The 15,222-nt window shown below is 57.3% G+C and overlaps 1 protein-coding gene across 1 annotated transcript; it reads right to left on the bottom strand.

Annotated features, from left to right (window-relative positions):
• Positions 1-10,349: 10,349 nt before the first annotated feature.
• IL12RB1 (interleukin 12 receptor subunit beta 1) lies at positions 10,350-15,019 on the bottom strand. Its single transcript, XM_058820843.1, has 14 exons — positions 14,931-15,019; positions 14,677-14,846; positions 14,445-14,593; positions 13,946-13,988; positions 13,729-13,827; positions 13,554-13,648; positions 13,250-13,475; positions 12,291-12,461; positions 12,105-12,212; positions 11,436-11,576; positions 11,218-11,361; positions 11,002-11,098; positions 10,857-10,929; positions 10,350-10,742 (listed from the first exon to the last, which is right to left on the bottom strand). The coding sequence occupies exons 3-14, from the start codon at positions 14,568-14,570 to the stop codon at positions 10,350-10,352; spliced, it is 1,716 nt and encodes a 571-aa protein (XP_058676826.1). The 5' UTR covers positions 14,571-14,593; positions 14,677-14,846; positions 14,931-15,019.
• Between the last annotated feature and the right edge of the window lie 203 nt (positions 15,020-15,222).

The following is a 15,222-nucleotide window of genomic DNA, read 5'->3' as shown; positions in this document are numbered from 1 at the left end:
TGCAGCCTCCTGTTGTTTATCCGCCCCGGCTCCAAAGTCCTGATTGAGCAGCCCGGGCCGATGCAGGTTTATTGGCCCGGGGGGGCTGGGGCTGCCCGGGGGGCTGCGGAGCCGGAACGGCCCCGCGGCAGCACCGGGAGCGACCCCGGCCGGGAGGCGCGTGATGCAATTACAGTGCCGGGATTATTTATAGCTCTTGGCCCCGTGCGCTGGAAAATGCTGCCTGGACCGTCCGTCAGAACCTGCTCCTTGCGAGGGGCACGGAAACCACCCCCTGCTACTCTAGCCTGTCAGTTTTGCTTTTCAGGCCCAAAATTGTGGGGGACTGAAATCCCAAAACTCCGGGGCACTGAAATCCCAAAATTCCCCCGCAGGGCTGCTGGGAACCCCCTCCCCAGTGCAGCTCACTGCTCTGCAGGGACACCCCAGTCCTGCAGCCCCTTTCTGCAGCATTTTGGGGCTTCCCTTTCCCCGAGCCCCTGGAGGATGCTCGGTGCCATCACGGTGGCTGAGGCTGCTGTCCGGTGACCGGGAGTCGGTGGCGGGGGGACAGTGACACGCCGAGCCTGTGGCCGTCCCGGCGCTGCCAGGGACAGAATGTGCCGGGGCTGGCTCAGCCCTGCGAGGGCCGGGATTAACTGAGCCGCTGCTGCCTCCGGCCCGGGCTCCCGTCCAGCTCCCAAAACAAGCACCGCCTTCCCCCATCGCAGCTGGGCCGAGTCCTGCGGGGTGCAGCTCACCCCAGAACTGCCCAGGGGCACCCACCGGGGGCTCATCTGTTTGTTTGCACGGGGATGATAAATCCACGTTTTGGCTGGAGTGGAATGGCCATGCACTGGGGTCGGGGTTCAGGCGCTGCCCAAATTCAGCATCAGGGGTGCTGGGCGGGCAGCAGGATGCTGAAGAGCATATGGGGCATATGGGACCTGCCCAGCCCGGGTTACAGGGGACTCCAGCAGCACCAGGCCTTGCTTTGGGTTCGCTCTAGGGCAACATCTTTGGCGTCGGGGCCCCTGAGGCTCCCCTCGGTGCAGCACGGCTCTGCCAGGGCTCCGGGAAGCAGCCGCGCACCCCGACATGCCGGGGCGGCACCGCTCTGCCCTCCGCCCGCTGACTCAGCCGCTGTTTGCCGGAGCTGCTCCCGCCCACGGAAACCGCAGGCAAAGTCCCCGCATCCCAGCACTGAGGCTTTTCCCGCCGGCTCGACAGGAATCGCAGCTTTTCCCCAGCCTGGTGCGGGCAGAGAGCCCCTCTGGCTGCGGGGAAAAGCTGCAGAGAAACCGCAGGATTTTTTTTTTTTTTTTATTCCAAACCGGTTTTTTAATGGCAAAAAACGGGGTTTGGAGCGGCCGGGTGGCCGTGTTGCACGTGCCACATGTCCCCTGTGAGCATGGTGCCAGCAGCATGGTGACATCACCGGGACACGCCACAAACCCCGATGGTGGCCGGTGTTGTCTTTACAGCAAACCGCCACTTTTATTCACTATATCAAAACCAACCCCTCGTTTTTTTTGTGTCTGACCCCTCATTTGGGGTCCCTCGCTGTTGGCACTGCCCGGCCCCTTTGCACAGTCACTCCTCGCTCCCTCCCTTCCTCAGGCAATGGAAAATTTTTGTGACTTTTTGACTTTCCTCCAGTTGTTTGGGAGCGAGGAAGGGGCCGGTGCCGCGCACAAACATGTCTATGTATAAACACTGAGACCGTGCCAGGGCCGGAGCCGCCGGCACCGGACCCTCCCCACGGAGCCGGGTGTCCCCTCTCCTGCCGGGACCCCAGACCGGCGTTCCATGCTCGGTGACCCAGAGCCGTCCCCGTGGGGACGCAAATATTTTAGCTTTGTTAAAAAAAACAACAATAACAACGCTTAAAGAAAATAAATCTTCCCCTCCGGGGTCATCCAGCGGTGCAGGTGATGTGTTGGCACACAAACAGGGAGCTTGGGGACGGGGCACGGCTCCCACGCCACGCGTGAGTGGCACGGCCGTGCCCTGTGCCAGGGATATGGCACCGTGGACTTTGCTCCCAGCGCTGCTCCACACCCGGCTGGGGCTGCCAGCACTGCCAGGAGCCGCTGCACAAACTCCAGAGGAGTCACCGTGCAGCTCTGGGTGGGCTGGCATGGACAGGGGGACGTGGCACGATGACATTCCCTACCATGCCCAGGATGTGGCATGGTGACATTCCCCACCGTGTCCGATGTGGCACAGTGACATTTCCCTTCATGGCCAGGGGAAAGTGGCACGGTGACATCCTCTGCCATGCCCAGGGCTATGTGGCACGGTGACACCCCCCAGCATGCCCAGGATGTGGCACGGTGACATCTCCCGCCATGCCCAGGGGGATGTGGCACGGTGACATCTCCCGCCATGCCCATGATGACATCCCCAGCTGTGTCCAGGATGTGGCATGGTGCCATCCCCAGCCATGCCCATGGTGACATCCCCACGCCATGCCCAGGGGGATATGGCACCGTGACATTCCCCGCCGTGCCCAGAGGGGATGTGGCACGGTGACACCCCACACTGTGTCCGATGTGACACTGTGACACCTCCGCAGTGTCCAGGGGGATGTGGCACGGTGACACCCCACGCCCTGACCCCTCAGACAAAACCCCTGTTCGTGTGGCACCAGGGACACCTCAGTCACTGCTCTGTGTGTCAGTGGGGACACAGCTGTCCCCAGCTGAGAGGCCGGGAGTGCGTGGCTGTCACCCTCACTGTCCCTGTCACCTCAGCCGTGACAGGACAGCCTTGTCAAACCACACGCCTCTGATCCTTCCTCCCACGCCCCAACCCCAAACCCTTCACAAACCGGGCTGTGCTCTTTTTTTCTGTCCTATCACCCTGCGAGAAGCAGCAAATTTGAGCTGATTTCAACAACAAACAAAAAAAAAACCCAAACTCAACCCAAGTTTGGGGGGAGAAGGCTCCAACCACCAGCAGCAGCCTCCCCATTTCCCGGTTATCTCTAAATTGGCGGGGTTATCTTTAAATTCACGGGGTTTTGTGAGCAGGGAGAGGGATTTTCCTGCCGGGCAGCGCTGTAAATGCCACCGCATCCCGGCCAGCGATGGAGCAGCGATAGCCCGAGGGGTCCGGGCTGGTTGGAGGTGGCTGTGCCGGGCAGTGCCGGTGGGGAGGGCGGCTGTGGTGCTGCAGACAGACCCGGAGGGGCTCCAGCCGGTTCCCTCCGCTTTCCCGGCGGTTTTGGCGTGTGAAGAAATGAGGGAGAGTGAATCTGCCTGCAAAGAGCTGGTAAACACCCTGCGAGAAAGGGGGGGGGGCTGCTCTTGCTCCTGTGTTTATCTCTGCAAAGCTGGGATGAGACAGATGGGGGAGACTGCTGGGAAAAGGCGATTTTTGGGGGGGCTCGCTGGTTATCGGGTTGTCCTTAGCTCAACTCTGGCCGTCTGCTTGAGCAAAATTTGTTTGTGCGGCGAAACCTCCGGCCAAGGGGGCAGGGAGGGAGCGCGTGTGCGATAAGGGCGCAGCGTCCTCCCCTTCCCGATCACCCGATACCCGCGGCCGTCCGCCTCCCGACACCCCGAGTTTATGATTCCTTTTACTACTATTGTAAAGTTCCCGTTGAAATAAAACAACAAAACGAAAAAAATAATAATAAAAAAAAAAAATCCCGTAATTCAATAGCGGCTGCCAAAGCCTGGAAAGCTCCAGCCGTGCCAGGGGCTGAGCTGGCCATGCGAGAACATTGAAACTGCAGGAAAGAAAACGCTTCCTGCCATGGGTGTGCAGGGAGAAGATGGTTTTGGTTTATTAACCACTTCTCCCCGCTGGCATGCCGCGGCTCGCAGCATCCCCGAGGGGTTTTCAGCGATCTGAGCATCCCCCAAGGCAGCTCCGAGCCCCTCTGGGTGCGGGGGGGAGATGACAAATTCACTTTCGCTGCTGTTTGGAGTCGTTTTTCCGTGGCTCGGTTTGGAAACAGCCGCGGCCCGGGTGAGGCTGCTGCAGCTGACGCGAGCAGGAAAGAGCCGGGGCGGCCCCGGGGCCTGTTTGCGAGGCAGAACCGAGCTGTTGTTGTTGTTGTGACACCGGACTGGTTGCAAAACGCCGCCGCTGAAACCCCCGTGACTTTCAAAACAAGCTGAGCCCAGCTGTCTGTCCACATGTGTCCGTCTGTCCAGCTGTGGGTCCTGCAGCCCCTTCCCCCAGGGGAAATAACCCAAAGAATTGCCTGTACCAGCAATTCTTGGGGTTATTTTCTGGGAGAGAAAAGAATCCCAGAAGCGTTTTTTTTTTTTTTTTTGCGAGGAAAAACCCCAATTCCCCAGCAGCAGAAGTTTCCTACCACAGGGCTGGATATCCTGCTCAGAGGGGCTTTGCAGTGCTTGGGGATGGATGAGACGAGCTGTCTGCAGCCTTTGAGTTCTGCTTCAAATAAAATAATTAATAGAATAAAAAAAATCCCAGGGATCAGTTTGTTTGCTTAGGGATTAAGTCAGCTAATCTGCCTGGCAGCGGGTGGCATTGTGGAGGTGGTGGCACTGGTGGCTTTTTGCCCAGCAAATAATCCTGCCCCTGGCCATGGCTGGTGGTCAGGCCGGGCTCAAACTTCTCCCTGGCATCAGCTTTTCTCCACGATGGGGTTTGGGGAGCAGGAAATAGTGTTGGGTGCAGGGAAAGGGTTGGGAGAGGGATGGATGGATGAGGGAAGGGATGGATGGATGAGGGAGGGAGGGGGTGGCAGGGTTGTGACCTTCTCCTCTGCCCCTGTTGAAGCCAGGCTGTGGCTCCACAGGGCTGCTTCCCCGAGGCTGGAAAACAGGTTAGACTTCTCAACCTGGGAGCAAAACAACTTAATCTGGTGTTAAATTATGAGTCTGGGCCTGCAGGGATGGACCTCTGCTCCTGCAGGGGCTCAGACACCCCAAGAGCTGATGCTGATGGGGCCTCAGCAAACCCCTGTGGGCATTTGGTGTTCTGTCTCTGAGATCACATCCCCCAAAATCAAAAGGAAATGGCTTCAAGTCACACCAGGGAAGAAATGGGGAGAAATTTCTTCATGGAAATGGTTGTCAAGCCCTGGCACAGGCTGCCCTGGGCAGTGGTGGAGTGACCAGCCCTGGAGGGATTGAAAAGCTGTGTGGCTGTGGCACTTGGGGACATGGGTGAGTGCTGGATCAGCAGTTGGACTTGATGATCTCAGAGGGCTTTTCCAGCCTTAATGATCCTGTGATTCTATAAAATCTGGGAGCCCAGAGCAAATCCCCAGGCTGCCCAACCTCCCTGCAGCTCCTTCCCCAGCTGCTCCTTGGGATGCAGGGCTGAATTTTCCACTCCACAGGAGCAAGTGAAGCCAGGTCAATCCCGTGCCCGTGTCCCCAGTGCCATTTGCTTTTGGGGACACAGCACAGGGACCCTGTGGGAACAGGGAGAAAAGGGTTTTTCCTTTTAGGGCAGGGATAATTGTCACCAGTGGTGTGTGGGCACTGCTGGCTGTGTACAGGGGACCCCATGGAGTGATTTTGGGGTTGATGCTTCCTCATGGCACCGGGCTGAGCTTTGTTTTCCCTGCTGGGATGGATTTTGGCTGCTTATCCCAGAGCTGTCCCTGTTGGTGTAATGAGTGCCCTGCTGGGTGTAATGAGCTGTGGGTGGCAGTGGCTCCTGCCAGGCCTCACCAATGCCCTGTGACATGTCTGGGTGCTGTGCTGGGGTAGAGGAGCTGGCAAAGCCACATCCTGCCTGCCAAAGCTGGCCTTGGGTCACCAAGTTCAGTGTGGCGCCTGGGGACTCATTTGGGAACCAGTCCTGTGAAATTTAAACTAATTAGCAAGTCCTGAGCTGCTTTCTAGCACTAATTGGCGAGCCTGGCTTGATTAGCTTTCCCTGGCACGTCCGTGGCTCCACGTGGCAGAGCACTGCCCAGCTTGGGACACTTGTGTGGAAAAATGGCACAGGGACACCGGTGGGGACAGAGCCATTGGTGGGGACAGGGCCATCCCTGAAGGGTCAGAGGGGATGTGAGTGGCACCACGGATGGGATGGGACCCCATGAGGGGGGTTTTGTGTCCCCTCCCTGCCCAGGGTGTTTTTGATGCCTGGCTGTCCTGCTGTGACCTCGTTCCACGGCTTCAATGATTAACTGGCACGGCTGGCACCGAGCCTGGCCGTGTGTTTACTGCTGCCACCCGAGCGTACTGAGCTGCCAGTGACCCTCAGCGCTTCTCCTCTTCGCCCTGACCCCCAAAACCCGCTGTAAACAGGGGCTGGGGCTGAAACCCGAGCGTGCCTCCGTGTCTGTAACCAGATACTTCCTCCACATGAGCCTGGTGTGCTCTGAAGAGAGCCTGGCATCGCCCAAACCCAACAAAATCCCTCAATCTGATCTCTGCGCCGGGTTTCTGCCCGGCAGGATGCCAGATGTGCCCCCTCCAGCCCATCCCCAGGGATTTGGGGGGCTGGAGAGGCACGGGGGGCTGGCACAGCCTCTGCCACACAGGCAGGGAGGGAGAGGTGGATTTGGTCTACAGAGAGGTTGGGAATCGCCCTGGGGACGTGGGGCTGGTGCCACCTCGTGGCTCCACCGGCAGCTGAGCCGGGCAGCGGTGACACGGCACTGGTGACATGGTACTGGTGACACTGCACTGGTGGCACGGTACTGGTGGCACGGTGATGGTGACACAGCGCTGGTGACACAGCGCTGGTGGCACGGCACTGGTGACACTGCCTGGTGGCGCTGCCTTGGTGACACGGTGATGGTGGCACAGTGATGGTGGCATGGTGATGGTGACACTGCGCTGGTGGCACCTCACTGTGACATGGCCCTGGCGGCACAGTGACTGCACTGGTAGCGCACTGATGGTGGCACTGCCCTGGTGACATGGCCCTGATGACACAGCCCTGGTGGCACGGCACTGGTGGCATGGCCATGGGGTCCTCTCGTGAGCTTAGTTGTTAATTGCTGCCCTGAGATGTGCAGGATGTCTCTGTTTCAGCCCGTGCATCTAAAGGATGAGTCAGAACTCTTCAGTTTTTGGTCTTGAAGTTGTTTATTAATTCTTATCTATAAAATTTTCTTTCTGCCCAGCTGAGGTCTGCTCAGCAGGGCAGCCACAGGCACTCTCTGTGTTGTCTTTTTATACTACAAACTACATATAACATATTTACACTTAATCCCCAATACCTATCACCTATGTTAGACAGTGCACTTCTACTCTAAACCAATCCCAAAGTGCCAACATCACTGCAGAAAATGGAGGTAGAGGAGAAGAAGAAGAAGAAAGGCTGGGCACGCCCAGTTCCCTCCATCTTGTCCCCAAAAACTCCATTCTAAAAATCCTAAAATCTACATTTTCACCCGGTGATAATTTTATTATTATGCTATTTAAATTTCTGTGACTTTCATGTCCTCATATAAAGCTGGTAACTTGCTCCAGGGGTCAAAATCAAATCCCCAGGTGTTCTGGGCTGCGTGCCAGGGTCTCTGAGCCCCCTGGCAGGGTTCTCAGCAATTCTGGACATCCAGAGGGCTGCACTGAGTTCCGACAGGGTCCCATCTGGTGTGACGGTGTTCACAGGGGTTTTCAGGTGAGGGAAGAGACGAGAATGTTGACTCCATGTTCAGAAGGCTTGATTTATTATTTTATGATATACATTACATTAAAACTATACTAAAAAGAATAGAAGGAAAGGCTTCATGTCAGAAGGCTAGCTAAGCTAAGAATAGAAAGGAAAGAATAAAAACTAAGGTCTGTGGCTCAGATAGAGAGAGAGAGCGCCAGCTTTTCTGTGACTGGTCATTAATTCTAAACATCTACACAAGACCAATCCCAGATGCACCTGTTGCATTCCACAGCAGCAGATAATCATTGTTTGCATTTTGTTCCTGAGGCCTCTCATCTTCTCAGAAGGAAAAATCTTAAAGAAGGCTTTTAATGGAAAGATGTCTGCGACAATCTGGATGAGACCCCAGCCATGGGAGCTCATGGCAGCACCACATCCCTGGGGCACCAGGAGTGTCCCCACAGCCGAGCCCCCATCCCCGGGCAGGTCTGTGTCCTGTTCTCGGCTGTTTTTAATGGCCTGGAAAGGCTCAGGGTGGCCTTGGACAGCCCGCGTTCCAAAGGACGAAAAGAGTCTTCAGGTTTTTTCTCGGTCTTCAGTGTTTATTAGTTTTTTATCTACAAGATTTTCTCTCGGCCCAACAGAGGTCTGCACAGCACGCCAGCCATGAGCACACTGAGAGCCCCCGGGGCGGTCACTTATCTTTATACCCAAAACTACGTATAAGATATTTACCTATTTTCCCCAATACTTTTCACCCTTATTGACAAGTGCACTTAGAAAGAACCAATCCCAAAGTGCCACCACCACCACAGAAGATGGAGGCCAAGAAGAAGAAGAAGGACAGGACACGCCCCAATTCCGCCATCTTACTTCCCTAGACCCCCCTGTACCGAAATTCTAAACCCTGTGTTTCACACTCTAATTAACCTATCCCTTCACCATTTACCCCAGTGAGATCCTCCCATCCTCATACAGGTGTCGTCTCCTGTGCAGGATCAAAGTCCAGCCACCAGACACTTCTGGCAACATTCCAGGACCTCCGAGCCCCCCAAGGGTGGTCTTGGTGACTCGGCACATCAGGACTGATGTGCTGAGATCCTACAGGTCTGGCTGCAGGAGCCGCCCCGGCTCCGTCTCCACCGGGCCCCGCCGCGGTTTCCGCCCGCGGGCGCCGCTCTGCCAGCGCAGTTTGAGCGAAACACTCTGCAAAAAACACGAGTGGAGCCACGAGCAGCAGCGAGGAGGCCGCGTGTCGGTGCCTCACACACACACACACCACACTGTGCGCCTGGAGTTCCCCGTGTTACCAAACCCACGGCGCTTTTGGGTTCTGAACTTTTTTTTCTTTTGCTCTGTCAGCAAGTAAACACCGCCACGCCAGGCACAGCAAACCACAGATCGCTTTTCATCTCCTTTCTGTCCCAGATAAGGCCCCAGGGGGTGGCGTGGCCCCACGGGAAGGGGTTGGGGGGGCCTCCATGGATCTCCCCCATCCTGGCTGCCTGGCTTGTCCTCCCCAGCCCCATGCAATGAACCCCGGCTCTAAATCCTTGCTGTAATCTGCTGGGGTCAGGCGAGGAAAAGCCATCTCAGCCCTGCTGTTTGGTGCAGTTATTTTAATTTTTTAATGTTTGTATTTAATTTTTTCTGATTTTTTTTCCAGTAATTTTTTTGCGGGGTGTTTTTTTTTTTTTTTTTTTTATTTTTTTTTTTTTTTTTTTATTTTTTGGGGTTTTTTTAGCTGGTGTTTAGTGCTGGGTTTTTTTGCATCCCCACCAAGATGCTGGTTCCAGAGGCAGCAGCCACCTCGGATGAAGTTCTGCCTCTCCTCCCAATCCAGGCATGGAATACTCTCAGTCCTGGCCAGACTCTGCAGCCAAACCTTCGCTCAGGTTTTATCACCACTGAAAGGTTGACACTGGGAATTACGAGGCAAAAACCAGTCCTGGTGAAATGCTGCATCCAGAGGCATCACCTTCTGTGCCCTGGAAACCAAAAACCCCCCTGGAAGTGCTGGTGCCACCCTGGCCTGGCCCCTCAGTGTCCCACACAGACACTCAGCACTGCAGGGATCACCCCGTGCCTGTCCCCGCTGCTCCAGCCTCCCAATGGCCGTGGCATCTCCTCTGGCCTGGGATCCCATCCTTCCTCATCCCTGATGTCTTGGTTTGGAAAGACAGGAGTCTGCTAAGGAAGGCAGGAGCTTCCCCTGAAATGGAGAATGTAAATCCTCCCCACCCCTCTGAACTGCTGTAAATTTTAAATTAAGGGTCTCTCAGGCAAAAATATGGGAGCAGGAAATAACAGTTCTTTAATATGGAAAGGAAAAAAAAAATAAAAGGATAAAATAAACAATGCAGTACACTAGAACAACACTGACAGAGTCAGAACCCAACCTGACACCCTGTGGGTCAGGCTGTTGGCAGCAGTCCCATTGGAATTGTGGCTGCAGCCCTCCTGCAGTGTCAGGGGTGTTTCTGCTGGAGCATGGATCCTGTAGAAAGGTGCAGTCTCTTCCTCTGAAGATCCAGGGGAAGAAGAGGCAGCTGCTGTTCCTCTGGGGAATCCAGTGCAGAAGCCGTGCTGGTGTTCCAGAATCTCCAGATTATATCCAGGCAGGAATGCTTGGCTCCTCCCTCTGGACTCACATCTCCCAATGGGATGCTGTAGTTCTTATCAGCCATGCAGTGACATTCAATGGCTGTTATCAGCAGATGTCCCCTCCCCAGGGAGGAGTGATTGTGGTCACTCAAAGGCAAACTGCCCACTTGATAATCTGCCATACAGATGGTAATGGAAAACATCTTGCCATGCAATCTTCAACACCTGATGATGATGGGCTTGTCGGAGATGAGCAGGGCAATGGGGACCAGTGGCTGATGCAGCTCCTGCCTTCCCTCTTCTTCCTCCTCCTCCTCCTCTCCAGGTGGGTGCCCAGTGCTGCCGTTGCTGCTGGAGGGGGCAGATCCCACCGGGCTCAGCATCTCCTGCCTGCGGTAAGCGAAGGGCAGCTCCTCCCCACATCCCAGAGGGGATATCACCACCGTCACCGGCTTTTCCACCTTGGGGCCGGGCTGTGACACGTCAGGGGGTGGCACCGTGCTCTGGCTGCCCGTGTCAGTCCTCTCCTCGCTGGGATTCTGCTCCATCAGCAGCAGCTCGGCTGGGCTGAACCTCTCCGAGGGCTCCAGGAGGCCGGTCCGGGGCTGGCCCTGAGGGTTGGGTGGGTTTGGGGTGGGACATCCCATGCCAGGGCTGTGCATGGGTGTTTGGGGATGTGGGATCTGCCCCTTCCTGCACCTCCCACCTCACCTGGCCCATCTCACCTGTTCGGTTGAGAACTGCGTGGCTTTGGTGCCCACGGGCTTGGGAAGGGGTGGGAAGAGGAGGCGGCGAGCCCTGGGGAGGGAGCGGTTGGTGAGGGGGTGGGTGATGCTGGGGGTGGCTTTGAGGACAAGGGGACTCTGTCACCTCCTTTTGCTCAGGTGGTAGATGGCAGCTGCAGCGGGGACACCGAGCCAGATGCCCAGGTAGCTCAGGTTGCCTCTCCACGGTGCTCCCTGGGGACCTGAGGGTGGGGATGGCTGGGTGGTGGCATTCCTGCCCCCACAGGGACACAGGAGATGTTTTGGGGTGATGATGAGCACCCCATGGGGAGTGGGGAGGGGATGAGGTCTCAGCCATTACCCAGCACCCTGGTCTGGAAGGGCCACCAAGCCCTGCAGGTGCTCTCGCTGTCCTCTGTCACCTCCCAAACCCCCACCCTGTAGCCTGTGCCAGGCTGGAGGTTTTGGAGGGTGTAGTTCGACGCCGTGGCCTCCACTTCACTGTCTGGGCAAACAAAACCCAATGTGGGGCAGTCTGGCACCTCCTCCTGCCCCGGGGGATGGCGGGGTGCCACTCACAGGTCACATTGTCCCCTTCAGCCACATGGCAGATGAGATACTTGGCCAGGGCGCCGGGGCAGGCGGCCCGTGGGGACGGCTCCCAGTGGAGCACAGCCTCGCTGTCCCCCGTGCTGATGTTGAAGGGCACGTCCAGCGAATCTGCGGGCAAAAAAAAACCCCTACATTTTTGAGGGTGGTTATTGTGGGGATTATTTTGGGACCGCTCCTTCTGGAGTGCAGCCAGGTGCAGATGCCTCCGTGCTGGGATGCTCCGTGCTCAGATGCTCCGTGTTTGGATGCCCCATATTTGGATGCCCTGTGCCGGGAGGATCCATGCTGGGATGCTCCATGCCCGGGATGCTCCGTGCTCGATGCCCCGTGCCAGGATGCTCCATGCTCGGATGCCCCATGCTCGGATGCCCCGTGTTTGGATGCCCCGTGCTCCGATGCCCCATGCTTGGGTGCTCTGTGCTCGGATGCTCCATACCCGGGATGCCCCATGCTTGGATGCCCCATGCCCAGATACTCCAAACCTGGACGCCCCATGCCAGGATGCCGCATGCTTGGATGCCCCGTGTTTGGATGCCCTGTGCCCGGATGCTCCCTGCCCAGATGCCCCGTGCTCGGATGCCCCATGTTTGGATGCCCCGTGTTTGGATGCTCCCTGCCCAGATGCCCGTTCTCCACACTCACCGTTGCCGCTGTAGTGATGCCACAAAGCGAAGGTGGCCCAGCCCCGCTCCGTGTCCCAGCCGTGCACAGCCAGGCGGTGACATCCCTGCTCTCTCAGCACTCCTGGAGGAACCAGGGATGCTCCTTAGACCCTCTGACCCCAGCTGGAGGGGACAGCGAGGTCTTGGGGCGCTCCCTTGCCTTCCTGCACGTGGGTGCTGTTGGCAGGGAATTCCTGCGGGATGCAGACTCCCTGTTCCGGGGGCTCTGGCAGCGTCTGCTGCTCGAAGCAGAAAGCCTCGCCAGGCACCGGCGCTTCCCAGTGCGCGGTCACGGCGCTGCCGGCCACGCTGATCTCCTTGAAGCTGAGATCTGGTGATGAGAGCCACGTTATTTAGCGCAATACAACAATCTGGGATGAAACGGGGGATATTCGGGGAAGTTGGTGTTATAAGTAAAAAATCTGTCAATTTTTTTTTTTTAAAGGTTGCAGAGTGAACCAGTTAAACCAGTTACTGCCAAGGTGGAGTTCTACCTGTTTATTATTGTAATCACCGGTCGTTTTCGTTAATTGCTCCTTTTGTTTCAGTATAGCCCTGCCTAAATCTAAGTTGATGGCCCTTCTCTCCAAACAGTGAGAGGAGGGGACATGAGACGGGGATCAGAGAGGATGCAAAATAACCTCGAGACCAGCATGCCATGGGAAGCCACCCCACCAAACTTACCGAAAAGACCCCAAAACCAAGGAGCCAACACAGAATTAAGAGATCAGAGTGATGTCTGGACGTGAAAAACAAAGTACCGAGCCTGCAGAGATGCTGAGACCCTTTGTTGCCCCTCGCCCTGAGCAAAGACCTCAGCTGGAACCAAGAGGCCGAGACTACAACATTAAAAAGTTGTAACATGGGGTTTATCCCCACTGTTCTTGTGAGGATGTGACTCCCAGCTCTGCTCGTCAGTGTACAGAGCTGCACATTTCTCCTCCGAACCACTCCTGGGAGCGATGACAGAGAAGCTATGGACCCGTTGAGCCTCCCAACCTAAAGCTGATCACTTCTAACAGAGGCATTAAAAAGGAGAAGAATTCTCCTGCCCTGTTTACTTCAGTCGGGAAAAAACAACGCGCTGAGGGCTGCCGGGGGAGCTCAGCATCTCTGTACCCGCGCTCTGCCCTGGCGGCACACGGAGCTGCCGGGCGGGCCCGTGCCCCGCGGCGTTGGTGGCGGTCAGCAGGATCCGGTACTCGGCCCCGGAGAGGGTGAGGCTGTGCTCTGTCACCTCCCCGCCCAGCTTCACCGAGCCCTCCTCAATGGACTCTGCACAGCCACACGCCACCATGGTGATGTCCAGCTTGTAGGTGACGTCCTTGTGCTCCACGAGGACTGGCTGGGGAGGAAAAGGGGGTGACTCGGCCGGTGAAATGGTGGGGGACACCCAGGAGAGCCCCCAGAGATGCTGCTGTACCTGCCAGCTCAGCCTCAGCGCCCGCTGCCCGTCTGTGCCCAGCTTGCCCAGCTGATGGCTCAGCACCGGCCTCCTCAGGATTGCTGCAGGAGGAACAGGCCTGACTGAGCCACCAGCACTTCTGGGAGCTGCTGGGATCCCACCAAGCTCCTCTCCTCCTCCTCCTCACCCTCAGAGATGTTGCTGCTCCAGTTGCTCCAGGAGCTGCTCCAGTGGGGAGGCTTGTGCCGGAGCTGGACCACGAAGGTGCCATTGACTCCCAGGGCACAGGTCACTAGGGAGGGGTGGCAGGGTCAGCTGAACCCTCCTTTCCCCAAATTTTGGCCTTCACAGGCTGCTGGTAACACCCCCAGGGGATGCTTGTGCCCAGCCACCCCACAGGATAAACCAACCTGAGTTTTCTTTAGTTGTCACCATCACTGTCTCACATGCCACCTGCAGAGAGAACCAGGCATGGAGACACCCTCCCAGTAAAACCAGTACTTTACTGGGGCATCAGTGCTGCCCTGTGATCTCCAAACACCCCAGGGGCTGGGAGAGCCAAACAGTGCAGGGGACAGGGTCCCCTCAATCCTGGGACCCTCCTGGCAGCAGCTGAGAGGGATGAGGGGTCCCAGCTGTGACAGCTTCATGGGGACAAGCATCTGGATTTGATCCATTGTCGTCATTACTATAATCTGGGGTTTTGCCTGTGTAATCCCTGAGAATCCTGTTATGGGCAGCAGCAGGATCCCATGGCCAGGCAGAGCTGATAACCCAGGGAAACAGATGGGCCACAGCTGGGTCTGGGGGGGGCACAGTGACATCACTGAGCCCCCACACTCCCCGTGCTGCTGTGATGCTCCTGGCTGTGCTGTCAGCCACTGCCAGCCCCAGCAAGCAGCATTTTACCTGTGTCCAGCTGCTGTCTCCCACCCTCCAGAAGCGAGCCTCGTGCTGTGGTGGCTGCTTCAGGCTGTCACACTGTGGCTGTGGCACCCTCACCCTCAGCTGGCCACCGCTTTTGGAGAAGGACATCCCAGTGGGTGGATCCAGTTTGACTGGAAAGATGAGGCGGTTTTGGGTGGTTTTGGCAGTTTTCAGTGCCAGCACTGGCTGCCAGCCCTGCCCCTGGGGCACTCACCAGCCTCGTTGAGGTGCAGGGTGTGGTTGGGGGTCCTGCGGACCTGGTTCCCCCATCGTGCCTCCACCCAGGCCGTGGTGTTGTCAAAGATGTACACTTGGCTGCTCGAGAGGATGTAGCTGGTGGCCGTGCCTGCCTTAAACCGCCTGCACTGGCCGTGCTTCTCAAAGCTGGGGAGGGAGCGGGCACAGGGTGGGCACAGGGTGGCACCCGGGGCTCCCCCCATGCGCTCCCCCTGCCCGCCGCTCACTCACCAGAGGTTCAGGATGTAGGAGGTGCTGCCGGCGGGGCCCAGGGGCGGCCAGGAGCAGTGGAAAGGCTTGGAGGTGTTGCATTTCTTCCAGCAGGAGACGTCGTGGGCTGCCAGGGTGCCTGCGGGGCAGGGCAGTGCCTGGGGGCTCCTGCATCCCAACTCCATCCATGCATGGAGGGGAGCAGCGGCGTGGCTTTGCCCGTGTTGATCAAATTGGGAATTAAAGCAGCGACACCCGCGATTCTCACCCCGTGCTCGCAGTGTTCCCGTGGTGCTCAAATTGGGAATTAAAG

Source organism: Ammospiza caudacuta, chromosome 28 (assembly GCF_027887145.1).
Source record: "Ammospiza caudacuta isolate bAmmCau1 chromosome 28, bAmmCau1.pri, whole genome shotgun sequence".
Taxonomy (NCBI): domain Eukaryota; kingdom Metazoa; phylum Chordata; class Aves; order Passeriformes; family Passerellidae; genus Ammospiza; species Ammospiza caudacuta.
The sequence above is the reverse complement of the archived record's forward strand: the minus strand, read 5'-3'. Positions and strand labels throughout refer to the sequence as shown.